Source organism: Episyrphus balteatus, chromosome 1 (genome assembly GCF_945859705.1).
Source record: "Episyrphus balteatus chromosome 1, idEpiBalt1.1, whole genome shotgun sequence".
Classification (NCBI taxonomy): Eukaryota; Metazoa; Arthropoda; class Insecta; order Diptera; family Syrphidae; genus Episyrphus; species Episyrphus balteatus.
In genome coordinates, this window is record NC_079134.1 from 167,257,779 (window position 1) to 167,275,467 (window position 17,689).

The window sequence follows — 17,689 nt, forward strand, 5'->3', positions numbered from 1 at the left end:
GGGGATTGGCGTTCTAAAATTAGCGCACGTCCTTGGCACAGGCGAAAGAGGCTTTTACGGAAGCACTTTCCAGCGGAAACAATATCCGCACCATTGCACTTTTTGAATAAAACAGACTTTCCCGGATGCACTGCATGCAACTAGGATATAGGACTGGGAATTTACATGTGTTCTAGGATTTTTTTTATACATGCTTGTGTGTGATGATGCACATATCTTATCTCTAGTCTGTCTGTCTCTCTTTCTCTCTCTCTAGAGACTTTCAGATGAATTTAATCATTCAACTGAATCTTTTTGTATCTTTTTTAAGAAAACTTTTTTTTCACAGAATGAGAGAAAAAATAGAAAGTTTTCTAAAGAAAAATAAACAAAAGGTTGAAAAAGAAAGAAATAAGTCGACTAGCTTTTGTAACCCGGTTGTTCATTCAGTCGAAATTTATATATGTTAATCCTGGATTTGTTGTCGAAATGTGAAGCTTTGAAACAAATTTTGTGTTCTCATTCGAAAAAAAATGAGCTAATTCCGAATTTCCGGTTTAATGTGTTTTACTAAAAATTTTAAGTACCCCATTTTGAGGAATGCGAAGCTTGACAATGTCTAGTAATGCATTCATGGTATAGAACATTGAGGGTTTTGAAATTAAAAAAACTTAAGCATAATCGCACCAAGCGTTCGCACGTATTCGCATTTATGTTTATAAATTTGCTTGTTCATTCTCACGCTTCCAAGCTTTTTAGTTTTGAAGCTTCCATTCATTTGTACATTCACGCATTCTAGTACTTAAGCTGAAGTATTCACAAATGCACTGAATAATATTTCACGCGATTACGCATTAACGGAATCAAACATTTTACTAATCACGCTTTACTGGATTTGCGCAATTACACATTCGTAATGTACGAGTTGAAGCTATCACATCAATTTGCACTAATGCAATCGTGAGTTCTGGCATTCTTGTTTTCACGCATTTACAATTCAAAGATAGACACATTCAAGTGTAAAAGTATTAATGCATTTATACCTTAACGCATTCACAAATTTGCGATTCCAAGCAATCACGCTCCTTCGCACTAAAGCATTTTGTAGAATTTATGCTTAAGCGCCTTGAGCATTCATTAAGGCGCGGATTCATGTTATCAAGCAAAAACATATTTGCGCATTTGCAGATTACTCACGCATTAACGTTTTGCAACGCTTTGCGGATTCATGCGATAGCAAATACGAGAGTTCACACTAGGTCTGTTCCAGACTTTTTGTGCACTAAATTAGGCAGTCTGTCAAATTAATGAGAGTTGGCAGAGAGTTCTCTCAGTAGTAAAGAAAACTACGAAAGACTGCCAAAAAGTCTGGAACAAGTTGAACACCATTATACAACACAATTTCATATTTTATGCTTAATTCGATAAACATTAACACTTTTTTAATGCAAAAAACACGTAAACGCTATTCAATTTAAAAATCATTACAATTTGATTTGTTTTCTTCTCTATTTATTTGTTTGACATACGTCAACTTTTCATTTGACAGAACTCATATTTCTGCCGGAAGAAATTCGTTGGGCTAAATTTGTCAGGGTGGTGAAATTTTTTACTCTCTCGTGAGCGCTCTCTTCTACACAATTTTTGAAGTTGGGAACAGACTCTGACCAAAAATAACCAAATATTACCAAATCGGCAGTTGCAAACTGAGTGTGGAGCGGACCTACTACGCTGTAACGCATAAAATAATTCTGATATTAACGCCCTTGCGCATCCAGGCCATTTACTTTTAAACGTTTAGCGGATTCACAAATATAAGCATTTTCGTATTGATGCTTCAAACCATTAAAATGATGCAAACAGTTTGCAAATAATGCAAAAATATGTAAGGAACGCAAAGAATCCAAAAATTCAAAAGAATGCAAGGAATGCAGAAGAAAGCAAAACAACACAAAGAATACAAAACAAAATGCGAATAAGGGAAAAGAGTCCAAAGAATGTAAAAGAATGCCAACAAATGCAAAGAATTCAATGAATGCAAAGACTGCAAAAGTTTGCAAGAAATGCAAAAGCCTTTTTTATTATCCGACTCCGGAAGCTTCTCTCCACTGAATATCAAATGGAAATGGATTTACATAAGTTGCATTTTCATCTTCTATGAAAATAGTAACTAAATGAATGAAAGAATGAATGCTATCGATAGTTCCATAGTTTTTTATTCGATAGTTCCCATCACTAGTTTTCAATCCTAATCAAAAAAAACATTTTTTGAAAAAAATATGCATTTTATTGATATGATATAAAAAAAGAGAAAAAACCATTGCATGATAAGCAAAAAACCAAAATTCAAAAGAAAATTATCAAAATATTTTTGATAAGAAAATAAATGATTGCCAAATTAAGATTACAATTAAAAAATCACCATGATTTTAAGTTTAGTAAACATTTAAACCCCATCAGGAACAGTTCATCATACAAAAATGGGTGAACATCTGAAATTGATAACCCTTTTGGGCTTAATTGTTGCTATTTCGATCGGTTCAATTGAATCGGCAAATATTCTTGGTGTCTTCACAGCAACCAGTCCATCGCACAATATTATTCACATGGCATATGTGAATGCATTAATTGAACGTGGACACAATGTAACAGTAGTAACAGCACTTCCTCTTAAAGACGAAAATCCAAAATATCATCACATCTTAATACCTCCAACTGAGGCTAGTACAAAACGAATGGATGAAATGAAAGCTAACGCAATAAAGAAAGTAACTATTAAGGATAGGATGGATAGGATTGAAAGTATTTTAGTATTTGGTTCAATGATGGCTGATCCACTGAAAGATCAACGATTTCAAGAAATTATGCAAAATCCGGATAACAAATTCGACCTGGTCCTAGTTGGTTTATTCTTATTCAATCCCTTCTATGTTGGATTAGCAGCCCATTTTAGATGTCCAATGGCGATAAGTTATACCACAGCGCCAAATAATATTTTGCCAAATTTTATTGAAAATCCAACGGAAGTGTCATATGTGCCAGTATCGCCGTTGTACGGAATGTCCGATTTAACGACTTTCAAAGGGAGACTTTTTAATTTTATGAAGAATATTCAATTTAGCGTATTTACAACGCTGCTGAACTATCAAATGGAAGGAATTTACAAGTAGGTTTTACAAACTTGTGCTTAAAGTATATTCTTATAATTCTTGACTTTGCAGTGAAATCTTCCCTGCTTCGGATTATCCGGCGTTTGAAGAAGCCAAAAAGAAAGTTTCGTTGGTTTTGTTTAACTATCATTTTACTGATGGTTTGATTCGGCCGAATGTACCAGCTGCTATTGAATGTGGTGGAATTCAAATTAAGGACAAAGCCGATCCTTTACCAGTAGTAAGTTTATAGCAAACCAGTTTATATCAAACTAGTTTATGTAAATATCAATATTTTTTTTCTTCTAGAATCTTGAAAAACTCTTCAATTCCTCTTCGGAGCATGGTGTTGTCTACGTTAGTTTCGGATCGAATTTAATGGGCTGATTCAGAACTCCCTGGCACAGCACCAAATATTCATTATTACCGTTGGCTTCCACAAGATGACCTTTTGCAACATCCCAATTTGAGACTTTTCATCACTCATGCTGGCAAAGGTGCTGTTACTGAAGCAGAACATCATGGAGTTTCAATGGTTGCTGTACCAATGTTTGCCGATCAAATTGGAAATGCTGATCAAGTTGTGAAAAATGAATTTGGACTTAAACTCGACAAGGCTACCATGACAGAGAGCTCATTTAAGGAAGCAGTATTAGAAGTTTTGAACAATCCAAAATACACTGAAAATATTAAACGCTTTTCGAGTCTTACGAAAGACAGGCCAATGACTGCTAAGCAAAATGCAGTCTTTTGGATTGAATATGTGATTCGACATAAGGGTGCTTATCATATGCAAAGTCCTGCGGTGCATTTGAATACGCTTCAAATTTACAGTTTAGATGTTATTGGTTTTCTTTTAATGGTGGGATTTTTAGTCTACAAGTTGATTACGATGCAAGTAAAATTCATCCTTAGGAAAGTTTGCGCAATGAAACTTTCAAAAACACAAAAAATCAAAGACCAATAAGAAAGATGATTTTATGAAGAAGTACCTAAACTTTTTTTTATTTGGTGTAATTTTATAACTAATATTCAAATGATTAATCCATTAAGTGATACGATTTTTATATTTAACTTTATCAAGCTTTTTGAAAATGTTTCGCAAAAGGCTTATATAAAATTTACAATTTCCAAATTAGTCGCCAAACATTCATTTGACGAAAATAAAAAATGATATGAACTTGTTTGTTACATAAAATGTAATTATGAACATTTCACAACAAACGTATGTTCCAAGTTTAATCCGTTGCACCTGTTTGTTTGTCAAAAAAGAAACTCTTTTAGTTTTATATAACTTGTCAGAGCATACTCATATTCCAACCTTATTAAAACTATAATAACAAGCAAAAAAAAAAAACTATAACTTTGCTTCAAAAATTGCACCCTTGTTGACGTAAAAGTTTTCATATAATCTTCTTCTCAAAAAACAAAAAAAAAAAACTTTGTTGCAGCTCTGATATGATAGTTGCGCGAAATATTTTCACGTAATTTAGGAAAAACTTTATGATATTCAACATTTTGCCCATCGAAATAAAGTAGGAAGGTGTACCTGCGATGTACCTATCAACTTTTTTTGTGAAGCATTATTCTCACGTTAGAGTGTTGAGAAGAGAGCTTGAGAATGAACTTTGAATGAAGTTAAGGTAGGTAACTAGTAAATACTGGCACGTATTTCTATGTAAGCTATGAAAGATTAATATGACACGTTGATGATGATTATGATGATGATGAAACTTTGTTTTTTTACATGTAATAAATGCATTTATGAATAATATTCAGTTATGATGTTTTTTAAATTAAATATTCAAAATTAAGTTAATTAAACTATAAAATTAATTGTAATTAAAAGTTAAAAATTGTTTGATGAATGAAGTTGTAAAAGAAACTTTAACATGTTAAAAACAAAATCCAACAGTCCAAAATAATTTAAACAAAGGTTACAAAAAACGTAAGTTTTCTTCTCAATTATTTTTATTGAAATAACAAACGGCGTTTACGACAAAGTCAGAAATCAAGAAAACGGTTCTGCGTGTGGTAGGTACCTACATATAGCTGTGTTTTTTGGTATTGATATCCATATCCGCAGTCAGCGTTTACATACAACCAAGCTGCAGATAGAATTTTGACGAAGTGTATAAGTCTACGTCTTCCTTTTTCTCGGTGTGTGCATACCTATACATTTTTGTTAGGTGTTGATATTTGTGAAATCCTACTGCGGATGCAAAGTGGGACGACCCATAGCAATAAATAAAAAAATCGAATATTATTGCGGTACTTTTGAGTTATTGGTATGTCATCCCAAATATATTTAGGTTCTAACTGCATCAAAATTATTTGCGTTGTCCAATTAGTGCAAAAGTTATAGAGTGCTAAACATTGTTTAGTTTAATTTTTTTTAGAGGTGAAAAATCAGGTTGTAATTTGTCTTACTCCCAAAATTTTTTGTCCGGTAAAAAATTAATTTAATAATGGATAATAACACTCCTCAAGGTATATTAATTAATATTTAACTATAAAAAAATTTTTGTTTTGTTGAGTTATGTTTTTATTAGTGATTTTCCAAGTGTTGGTAGAAAAAAAAAAAAATCATGTGTGCAATTCACACGTGGTAGAAGTGAAACCTTAAAAAATCATTTTTCTTGCAAAAAAAAAAAAAATTGAAAAAATCTACCTATTTTGATTCTATCACCTTCAAATCCATGTTTTTATATGACAACCTATATAAATTTTATATCATCTGAAAGCTTATTGTCTAAGCTCAAAATAAATATATCGATCAAGTCTATGAGACATCTACAAAAAGAGCTAGATTTTTTTAAACTCGATGAAATTTCATCAAAAAAAGCAAAAAAAACATTTAGTTTTATGTTCTCATGCTATTAATTCAATGTTTTTGTTTGACAACCTATAAAAAATTTTATACCATGTGAAAGCTTATTGTTTCACCTTGTATAATGATCTATAAATCTTACTTCAAAGATGTCTACAAGAGAAGTTAGAATTTTTTAAAGTCAACCATGTCGAATTTCCAGACTGATATTACGGTACTTCCTACACAGGTAGCTGGTCATCGCCAACAGATCTCCACAGGTGTTTTGAGGTATTTTTAAATTGTTTTCAATTTAAGATTGTGTAACTTGTAGAGCACGTACCGTTATGTGTGATATATCAAATAAAAGGTTATGTTATCAGCATGCGTATTAAAGTTAAATCAAATTTGTACGTGCACTAGATCAAAAGATATAACGTGTGTTGGAAAAGAACATCTTTTTACCGTTATCTCCGAATTTTGAATATGAAATTAATTGAAATTTTGTACAATTATAATTTATTTAATTACCTATCTACAATACAAATTTCATTCATCTATCTATTCAAACAAAAAAGTTATAACAAGTTGAAGTCGTGTCGCGTTTTCGTTTCATCTTGTTTCAAATCACTACGATACTAAAGAAGTTTTCACTTCAAAAAATTTTTGACTTTGAGTAAGATTTTCTTTTTTACACCTAAAAGGCTCTCTGGGGTTTTTATGGTTTTATACTCAGGAAAGTGTCCTCTAAAGGAATCAAGAAAAAAATCTTGCCCCAATTTGCCCCAAGTACTTATAATCGCGTTTTTTAGGTTCGACCCCCTATATCAAAAATGGCCAAAATTTAAAAACTTGGCTGGATAGTGCGAAAACAGACGATTTGATGGGTTCTGTTTGAAAATTCAACAACTTCTTGGCTTAGAGGAGTCAACAGGAGACGTAGAAGCTCAAATACAGGAAGTAACTAAATTTTATTGCCTCAAAGTAAAGTAGAAGATGGAGCAGTCTTCTAGAAGACTCAATCGGTTCATGAGCGCTAACGAATAATGGCTGAATTCTAATCTGAATATAACTAAAGCTATACATGATTGCGTAAGTGATGACATCAATTTAAAAAAAAAAAATGCAATATTATTTATAACATTTTACCATTTTAATCAAAAATGATGGGATCAAATTCTATAAAAATGCAAAAATTCTTAGTTGTAAAATTTCCGGTCAAAAAATTCACATATATCAAATTATGATCGAGATATATACCAATATTCATCAAAAAATTATATAGATCTTAGTTTTCCCCTAGAATTTAACCCGGACGACTTAAGTTATACCTCCGAAATCGACAATGAATAAAAAGTTTTGTTTCTTTATTTTATTATTTGTTTGAATATTCAAATTATAGTGTTTTATTATCTATACTATTATTAGTTCTATTTTACATAAATTAAAATTATTTAAAAAAAAAAAAAAGAAAATAAAAAAAAGAAAATCCTAAAAAAAAAGTTCGCTGCTCAACTCTTTTAATAAATAAAAATTAATTTCCTGGCTGAAACGTTTCCATTTATCTGGTTTTCATGTTTAATTCATAGATTTAGGTGTAAATAGACGTCTTAATGCAACTTTACGTAGTTTCAGTCACTAAAACACAAGATATTAGAAATGCCGATTTTTCCATACATTCGTCCCACTGTGGGATGGCCTTGCCAAAAAAACACGCCTTATGACAGGTCAAAAATTATATATATATATTTTTTTAAAGAAGAATCTTATGTGCGAACACGTGTTTTTTTATCAAAATCGTTTGATCCATTTTTGAGAAAAAACAACCTTTTCCATTTTGTTCATAAAGCAAGAGTCGTTAGTATTTGAAGAGTGACTTTCGGCATAAAATTATTGCCACTTCTGTTTTTCACATTAAAACTCAAGTTAAAGGAAAACAGGAAATGCATTCCAAAAATCGGGCTTTGAAAATGAGTGAAAATTGAAAATCGTATGAAAAATCACAATTTTGATTTTAGTTTTTAGATCTTTTGAAAAATTATTCCTTTTTTAAAAGTTACTCCTCATTTGATTAAAAAAAACATTCAATTTGCCCTCTAGGGAAAATTCTTATCTACCAAAATTATTTTTTATGAAATTTTAAAGGTTACTAAAACTTTTTTGTAAGTACAAAAATTTTCTATGAAATCGATTACCTAAATCATTACAAGGTAGAAAAAAACAATTTTTTATTCCAAAAGATAATTTTTTTTAACATATTTTTTTATACGAATTTTATAAATATGTTGTATGTTATTCTAAAGCATTCGTGAAATAAATAATTTTGCAAAGATTTTTTTTTCACACAAAAGTTAAATTTGTACTTGCCACTTTTTCTACTTTTTCTTCTTATTCACATTTCATATTGCTCTTCTCATTTTCAATTTTAATCTAAGAAAGTTGAATTAAAATATGTATTGTATATACAAATGATAAATCAAAAAGCTGGAAACTTACTGACAAAGTCGTTTTTATTTTAAAGATTTTTATGTGTTGTTTTTACCTAGTCATTAAATTTGTCAATAATTTATAAATTAATGAAATAAAATATGCCACAGATAATGACTTTCGTTTTTTTTTTTTAATTTGATTTCCTAATATTAAATTTGATCTTTTAAAAAACAGTTTGAATTAATTACTTAATTTTTATTTTTTAATACAATAATTGTGTGTTTTACTAAAAAAGTCAATAAATTAAGGCAATTTGCAATTAGTGTGCATATTAAATTAAATGCAAATTTAAATAAATATAAATATAGTTTTTTTTTTTTGTACATATGCATGAAAATTGAATCAAAGCGAATTAATTAAAACTTACAAAATTAAATTTAAAAAACAATACAAAAAAATCTACTTCTATCAAGGGGAGGATGCTTAAATAAAATAACATAATATTAAATCGATTTTGTTAAAATATTATAACATATTCCAATAAAAAAAAAAATATAAAATATTTTCATATTCAAAAACATTGATATAGCTTCACACATAAAAAAATGATAAAAATATATTAAAATTGGAAAAATATTTAATCCACCAATTAAATCATAAAAAAAAAGAGTGTGTGTACACATGTACACGCGACTGAAGTTATACTTCTCATTCAGTTTATGTAAATGAATTTCATTTGATATTTTTAATTTCTATTATTAAATTAATTAATCCACACTTCGTTTTTTACATTTTTATCAAGTGAACAATAAATTAATTCTTTCATCCTCCTTGCGTCCATGTAGTTTTCAATTTAATCTGTGAAATTTACTCATGTTGTGCGGTTCAGAACGTACGGTATATGCTTAACGAAAGTAAACAAATTGCGCATAAAATATGCTATATGGTAATTTTATGAGGATTGTGTGTGCTTCAGCACTAGTAGTAGCAATATGCAACTTGCAGGGTTGCTACAAAGCTCAAAAGTGAGCTGAGCTCAGCTCGCAGCTCAGCTCAAATTTTGAGCTAGCTCACTTTTGAGCTATGTACCATAGCTCAGCTCATTTGAGCTAAGCTGAAAGTGAGCTGAGCTGATGGTTGAGCTGAGCTGTTGGGTGAGCTGAGCTGTCGGTGAGCTGATAATATTATATTATATTGAGCTGAGCTGAGCTGTGATGGGTGAGAGGATACATTGATTTTTATTTGGAAAGTATAATGAAATATGAAGATATTTTAAACTTTTATATAACACCATATCTTAAGATGTTTGGTTCTAGTTATTAATGGAATTATTTTAACACATAGATATTTTTATAAATAAGACAGATAATTTTTCGTGATCTTTTCTCTTGGTGTTTTTGATAGTAAATATATTTCTATTTTTTTAGTAAAATATTTCTTTTTTTATCATAAAAAAAAATTCCGGTACAATCCGGTTTTTCGACTTTTTTCAAAATTCCGAGAAAATCGGTTTTGAAAGTTGGGGTACATTTTTTTTTTCGAAAAATCCCCGAATCTTTAAACGCTCCTGAAAGCTAAACCGCTTTAGAGCAATTTTTGGGAGTGATGCCAAATGATAGCTTGTGTCATGGGCCTACGCTTTGCACATTATCAGATTTTTAAAAAATCGCCTTCCATGTTAAACCACCACATCATGCCTTTTTTTCAGAATCGCGCCTATTTTTTTTTTACTTTTAAGTTCTCACGGTTTGAGAACGCGTGGACCTACAGGAATGGGAGTTGTACCCAAATGTAGGTTAGAGTCCCCGCTATCTTTTGAAATCAAAAATTTTATTTTCATTTTCTTCAAAATTCCGCGATATAGGCGTTGGAAGTTGGGGGCGCGAAAAAACTTCTGGGAGCTGAACGCTTTGATCTAGAGACAGTGGAGTGGTGCCATATGAAAGCTTATATTCTCAGCTAGCCGATAGTGGTATAATCTAGGGCTCTTGATTCTACCCGGGTAATACCCGGGTCCAATGCTACCCGGGTACCCGGGTACCAAAATACCCGGGTATTACCCGGGTAGCACCCGGGTACCCGGGTACTCGAAATACCCGGGTACCCGGGTCCTCAAAATACCCGGCTTCCCGAGTACCCGAGTATATTCAACAGCTCGTGTAACCAAGTAGATACGCAAATAAAAAATTTAGTTTTTTGTTTTTTCTTATTTTTTCATATTTTGCTATAATTTATTAACCTAGTTGACACTTTTAAGAATATTGTTTGGCATTGTTAGTTGATAACTATAATGAAAAATATAGGGCTGCCACTTTTAAAATTGGAACTTTTATAAAGCAACCTTATTTCATAGGTAAAATTGGTACATGACCAAATTGGTCATATCTTTGTACTTTGGTTCAACCAGGAAACTCTTTAAATGCCAAACAAATTCCCAAAAAGTGTCAACCAGGTTAATAAATTATAGCAAAATAAAAAAAAACACAAAAAAAAGTTTTGTTTTACGCGAATTTACTTGGTTACACGAGCTGTTGAAAACATTCGGGTACTCGGGTACCCGGGTACCCGAGTATTTTAAGGACCCGGGTACTCGGGTATTTCGGGTACCCGGGTGCTACCCGGGTAATACCCGGATATTCGAATACCCGGGTACCCGGGCGGGTCTTCGGGTACCCGGGTTTCAAGAGCTCTAGTATAATCCGGTTTTTCTATTTTTTTCGAAATTCCGAGAAAATAGCGTTTGAAAGTTGGGGTAAAATTTTTTTTCGAAAAATCCCCGAATCTTTGAACGCTCCTGGAAGCTAAACCGCTTGAGATCAATTTTTGGGAATGATGCCAAATGATAGCTTGTGTTATGGGCCTACGCTTTGCACATTGTCAGATTTTTAAAAAATCGCCTTCCATGTTAAACCGCCACATCATGCCTATTTTTTCAGAATCGTGCCTATTTTTTGTTTTACTTTTAAGTACTCCCGGTTTGAGAACGCGTGGACCTACAGGGATGGGAATTGTACCCAAATGTAGGTTAGAGTCCTCGCTACCTTTTGGCATCAAAAAATTTTGTTTTCATTTTCTTCAAAATTCCGCGATATAGGCGTTGGAACGCTTTGATCTAGAGACAGGGGAGTGGTGCCATATGAAAGCTTATATTCTCAGCTAGCCGATAGTGGTATAATCCGGTTTTTCGATTTTTTTCAAAATTCCGAGAAAATCGCGTTTGAAAGTTGGGGTAAAATTATTTTTCAAAAAATCCCCGAATCTTTGAACGATCCTGGAAGCTAAACCGCTTGAGAGCAATTTTTGGGAGTGATGCCAAATGATAGCTTGTGTCATGGGCCTACGCTTTGCACACTGTCAGATTTTTAAAAAATCGCCTTCCATGTTAAACCGCCACATCATGCCTATTTTTTCAGAATCGTGCCTATTTTTTGTTTTACTTTTAAGTACTCCCGGTTTGAGAACGCGTGGACCTACAGGAATGAGAGTTGTACCCAAATGTAGGTTAGAGTCCCCGCTACCTTTTGGCATCAAAAAAATTTTTTTCATTTTTTTTCAAAATTCCGAGATATAGGCGTTGGAAGTTGGGGCGCTCACTTTCAGCTCAGCTCACTTTCAGCTCAGCTCAAATAAGCTAAGCTATGGTACCTAGCTCAAATTTGAGCTGAGCTGTGAGCTGAGCTGAAATGTAAGCTTTTTGCAACCCTGGCAACTTGCCACATGGAAATTACCACATGCAACTTGCCACATGCAACTCTCCACATGTAATTTGCCACATGCAACTTGCCACACGCAACTTGCCACATGCAACTTGCCACACGCAACTTGCCACATACAACTTGCCACATGCAACTTGCCACATGCAACTTGCCACATACGACTTGCCACATGAAACATGTAACTTGCAACGTGTTGTGTGTTTTATGTTTGCCGTACTGCGGCGTACTGCATTTTTAAATACTAAAGTACTGCCTACTCTAAAGGTGAAACGACAGCCCTGCTACCCAGGGTGATCGCGTCATAATCCCTTTGACATTCTTGTCAAAAAGTAAATTTTCATACCCACCCTCCCATAAGAAGTATAACTTCAAAAAAAATGAAAACAATTCAAAGCCTCTTGCCGTGATTTGTTTTTTGTTATAATTAAAATCTTTTATTTTATTTTTTTTTATTCTTCTTGTTGTTGCCTGTTGTTAGTTATTAAAATAAAAAAATAAAAATGACCACAGACACAAAAATCAAAATTCAATATTTATTATTTTGTTATGAGAAAATATTGAGTTTCATTGAAAAACAAATTAAATTGCCACCCACTCGAATGCAAATATTTAATCAACGTGACAGCAAAGTGTTGTTGTTGTTGTTCGATGATATACAACACAACTCTACACACATTGCAACATCATCGTTATAACTTCATCACCCTTCTTCATACTACACCCGACGACGAAGCAATAATTCATTTTGTTTTCAGGACTCGTTTTTTTTTATGTTTTACTTTGTTTTCGATGTTATTGCCTTGTTGTTGCATCCTGGTCGCATGACACTGTTGTATGTAGATATAGCTTGGCTGGCACCTTTTTGCATGCCACACGGTTACGCGTGTCCTGTTGCATAGCCAATTTAAGCTGATAATTAAAACTGCAGTGGTATAGTGTTGTTATCGTATTCGCTATCGCAAGCTCCAGCTCCTGGCTTCAGCTCATGATTTCGAAAAACAATAACATTTAAAATTTATAGTGCAGCAAGTGTATTTAAAAGGATGATACAAAAATTAAAAAAAAAATACAAACACACAGAAAAAAAAAACAGAAATCGAATTATTTTTTGCCACGCATATTGGCTTAACACAATTAATAGCATTTCAATAGGATGGTGGTTTTTTTTTTTTTAATTTGTCTCTTTATACCAAAAGTTTCATATACAGAGCATCGTGTCCTTGCGTCCGGAATCCTATTTTGGACACAGCTGGAAAGTTTCTCCTTCGATAAGTGGTAACATTTTTGCGCCTTCATTGACACTTTGTTAAGTGAAAATGGGTGTCATCCTGCATATATACAAGGTGGCTGCAAAAAAATATAATTTTCCAAAAAGGACTCTATAAAGGCATTGCAATAACGCAATATAAGAATGGTATACCCATCACTTTACAAAAAAATCACTTTTTTTTTGTTCATTTTAAACTACTTGAAAACATTATTTCGAAGGGTGAATCTGAATTTTAATTGAATCAAGTTTTAATTAAATTTGGGAGTCTGTTATATGAAAGCAATAAGCCTTCAGCGTCGATTTTAAATTAAATGATTTCAATGAAACACATACATTTACACAGTATATTGAATGTTTTTATATGTATTTGTATAAAGGAAAGAGAGTTATCGAAAATTGCCATCGATATACGATATTAAATTGCTTCAGGCCAAATAATTTCTGTCTTGGTAGATAATATAAATTTGTTCTTAAATAAAATTTTAATTGAGATTTGGTCAAAACCAAATTTCTCTTAACTTCAGTGAAATCTTTTTGTAAACAATACCTACACATTTCAGGCAAAAATATGCAACAGAAGTTGCTGCTTTTCATAGTTTTTTTTTTCTGTGTGACACAAAAGTATAAATTCATTCAGAGACAAACAAAAGAAATATAAAAAAAAAAAAGATTGGAATAATTCTCGAGTTTTTTTCTGAAATTTTGAGTCATTTTGACCTCAATATACAACGAGATTTAACAAAAAAAATCCCTTTAAAAAATCAATGAAATCTTTTTTTTCATCAAATCAATAATATATTTGAGTTTTTATGTCTAAGTTATATCTTGGGAAATTTTCAAGTGACAAATCGAACTATTAACGGGTCACTATGGCGTATGCGTAACATTATTTTCTATATAAATAACCCTATTCTCTATAAAATATGAGACATAAAAAAGTTCTAGCGACATGAAAAAATAGAAACCAAATTCGCACCCGTGTGCCTATCACGTCACAAAAACACAACAAAGAGGTATGCCTACAGAGGGCTAGTTTATCAAAGATAAAGCCATATTTACAATTTTTTGTTCAAATCTTTTGACGTACTTTGTAAAAGTCTTGTAGGTTCTTTAAAAAAGCGAATTAATTAAAAAAAAGATGTTTTTAAAAAAATAATGGCCTGTACGCATACAAAATAATAAATACTTGTACAGGAGAATTTAAAAGTATAAACAAATTTTGATTTGAATTCAATTTTTATAGAAAAAGTTCAAGAAAAAACATTAACTATTTTTTTTTTTGCAATGAGTTATAGATGTCACGGGTGCTAAAAACTAAATTAAAAAAAATATTCAAGGATTGTTTTTTGCAAATATTACAAATTTTCATTGAAATCAGTTAACCCCTTGTAACCCAACATCGTAAATTTTAAAATTAATAATGCGAATCGAAAGGGCTTTAGCTATAATAAAACACGTATTTTTTAAAAATTCAATAAATTCATGATTTGCTTAGTTATTTCGAAATTTACGCAAAATATTGGTGCTATTTATTAGAAATATGGCGCATTATATCGATAAAGCAATTCTTAAAGATTGTGTAAGAAGCTTTAAAAGAATAAAAATATGTTTTTTACAGTTTTTGGGCGATCTTTTTCGGTTTGTTACAGAAATGTCACATGGGGGCTACAAGGGGTTAAGGCCTCAACGGAGAAGTCATATTCGATTTTTTCAGAACCCCTTAAATATTAACATGTTTAAATTATTTAGTGACTTTTAGAAATACAAAACATAATATCTGTCAAGTTTATTTTTTAAAAAAATGTTCTAGTACAATCTTGTTTTAGTACAATATTGTTCTAGTACAATATTTTTTTTTTACAAACAAATCAACATCAATCAATATTTTGTTTATTTTTCATGATAAGACGACCTCCAACAACAACAATCAAATGTCTATCAAAAAATTGAAATATACCACAGTTAAGTTTATCATCAAGACATGATAAGATTTCAAAAAATTATGAGGGATCTTTTATTTGAAAAACTTCTGAAGACAGGGTTTTTTGAAATCTTATTGGTAAGCGTTACGTTTAAAAAAAATTAAAATGGCGTATTTAGATTGTGCCGGAATGAAGCGAGCTCTGTATCTACTTTTTTTTTTAAATCGGCTCATTTTTACATTGTTGGTGGTTGTCTAAAATTCAACAATAAAATTGTCTACAAAGTTCAGAGTCGTCATTGATTAATAATTTTATTTAAGCGACTCTCCGGAGGGGTTTTCGGAATCAGTTTTTTTGGCTAAAAATAATTGTTGCATACTGATTTTAGAAAAGTTTACATTTCTCAAAAAAGGCTCCAAAAAAAATTCAAAAATTAGTTTGTACAAAGAATGTTTTTTTTTTTTCAAAAATCTTAACGGTACAAAATTAACGGTCTGTATATTTTTTTTCTGGTTTTCTTCAAAACTATTAATTCAATTTCAGCCAAATTGAATTTGTTTTGATTTTTATAAAAGTTAATGCTTAAACTTTGTTTTTCAAAAGCCAAACGGTATTTTTTTAACCCCAAATAACGGTCGGTATCTGTGATTGGTACTGATTTCAGAAAAGTTGAATTTTCTTAAAACGGCTGCAAAAAATTTGTTAAAAAAAAATTCGAAAATCATTATTAACGGTACCTGTCATTAAAATCATTTTAATATAAATAACAAAAAAAAAATTGAAAAAAAATTGGATTTTCGAAAACGGCCATTCCATTTGCATTTTTAGAACATTTTCACGCTTATTATCCAGTTCATCTCGTTGAAGAAGCAATCTTTTTTCTTGAAACTTGGCGAGTCTTAAGGGCTCATTATAAAGTTGAAGCTCTATAGAAGTTTCAAGAAAAACTTATTCAAAATAGCTAAATTGTTAACAGACAAAGACGGTAACGGAGAAGATTTGTACGCGTCTTCTCCGTTACCGCTTTATCTGTGAATGATTTGGCTGCGTTTAATTAGTTTTTCGTGAAACTTCTAGAACATCAACTTTATCATGAGCCTTTAAGACCCACCAAGTTTCAAGAAAAAAGATTGCTTCTTCTACGAGATAGACTGACAAAAAAGTCAATGTGTCTTCTCCGTTACTTTCACGTAATTTACAAAAAATAAATATTTAAATTTACCTTTTTTGATTTAAAAAAATGAGATTTTTACTATAATAGTTCCATGGGTCCACCTTTTTTAAAATCCGGTGAATTTTCTTTAAAAAATTAGTCTTTTTTCTATTCAACGTGTTTAAATGCTTTTAATAATTGTATTAAGCTAAAAAAAATTAGTACGAAAAAGTAAGTTTCAAAAGTATTGACAAAATGGGAGTAGATCAAAGTTTCCCGCGATCAAACGTTTTTCTGAAAATTTTTATTTCTGAATAATAACCTACGACAAAGCAATACAAAATCAATCAAAAGGTAGCGAAAAATAAAATTATATACCAAGAATTAATAACAAAATTAATTGACCCCTCTTGATATTGCCCTCATTCAGAGAAGACTTTTTTTTTTATTTAATATGTCTTTATTATGTCTACAAACCAACCTTCTACTACTTAATATTTCTATTGTTAGCAATAAATTTGAGTCTATTCATTTTTTTCCAAATCAAATTGTGTAAAAATTATTTATCGATTTAAGGGCGAATTAAACTAGTATGCGAAAGCATTTTTCAGATATACATGAGTTGAGAAATGTCAATTTTTTTAATCAAACACAACAATTTAACGGATTTTTTTGTAAAAATATAAAGTGGAGTAACTCACACATCTAATGGATGCAATATTTTATTTAGAAAAGTGATACGGTTCAAGTGCGGTTAGTTTGGAAGTCAATTTAGTCGTTTTTTTTACATGCACTTAAACTTTCACACTTTCAAATTTAACGCCTCACATAAAGTCTGTCAAATTTGTTTAAAAAAAAAGTTCTAGTACAATCTTGGTTTAATACAATATTGTTCTAGTACAATTATTTTTTTCTATTGCAATCTTTTGTTATTATAATATTGTTCTAGTACAATTATTTTTATTCTAGTACAATCTTGTTTTAGTACAAAGCTGTTCTAGTACAATAAGTTCTAACAAAAAAGTCAATCTCAAACAATGTTTTGTTTGTTATTCATCTATTTATCATAAAGCGACCTTCGACAACAACACTCCAGTCGATCACTGATTTGAAAAATACCACATTTAACTTTATCATTTTAAAAACTTGATTAGATTGCAATGAAGCTAAAATTTAAAAATAATAAACTGCAATCAAATTGCTTGAATATTTATTATACAATTATTGATAATAACAAAAAACAACATTGATAACTTTTTAA

General features: G+C 31.1%; 1 protein-coding gene across 1 annotated transcript; it reads left to right on the top strand.

Annotated features, from left to right (window-relative positions):
- The first annotated feature begins 2,459 nt into the window (after positions 1-2,459).
- LOC129912170 (UDP-glycosyltransferase UGT5-like) lies at positions 2,460-4,095 on the top strand. The gene is made up of 4 exons (XM_055990314.1): positions 2,460-3,145; positions 3,201-3,369; positions 3,438-3,474; positions 3,521-4,095. Exons 1-4 carry the CDS (start codon positions 2,460-2,462, stop codon positions 4,093-4,095), a joined length of 1,467 nt encoding a protein of 488 aa, XP_055846289.1.
- The last annotated feature ends 13,594 nt before the right edge of the window (positions 4,096-17,689 follow it).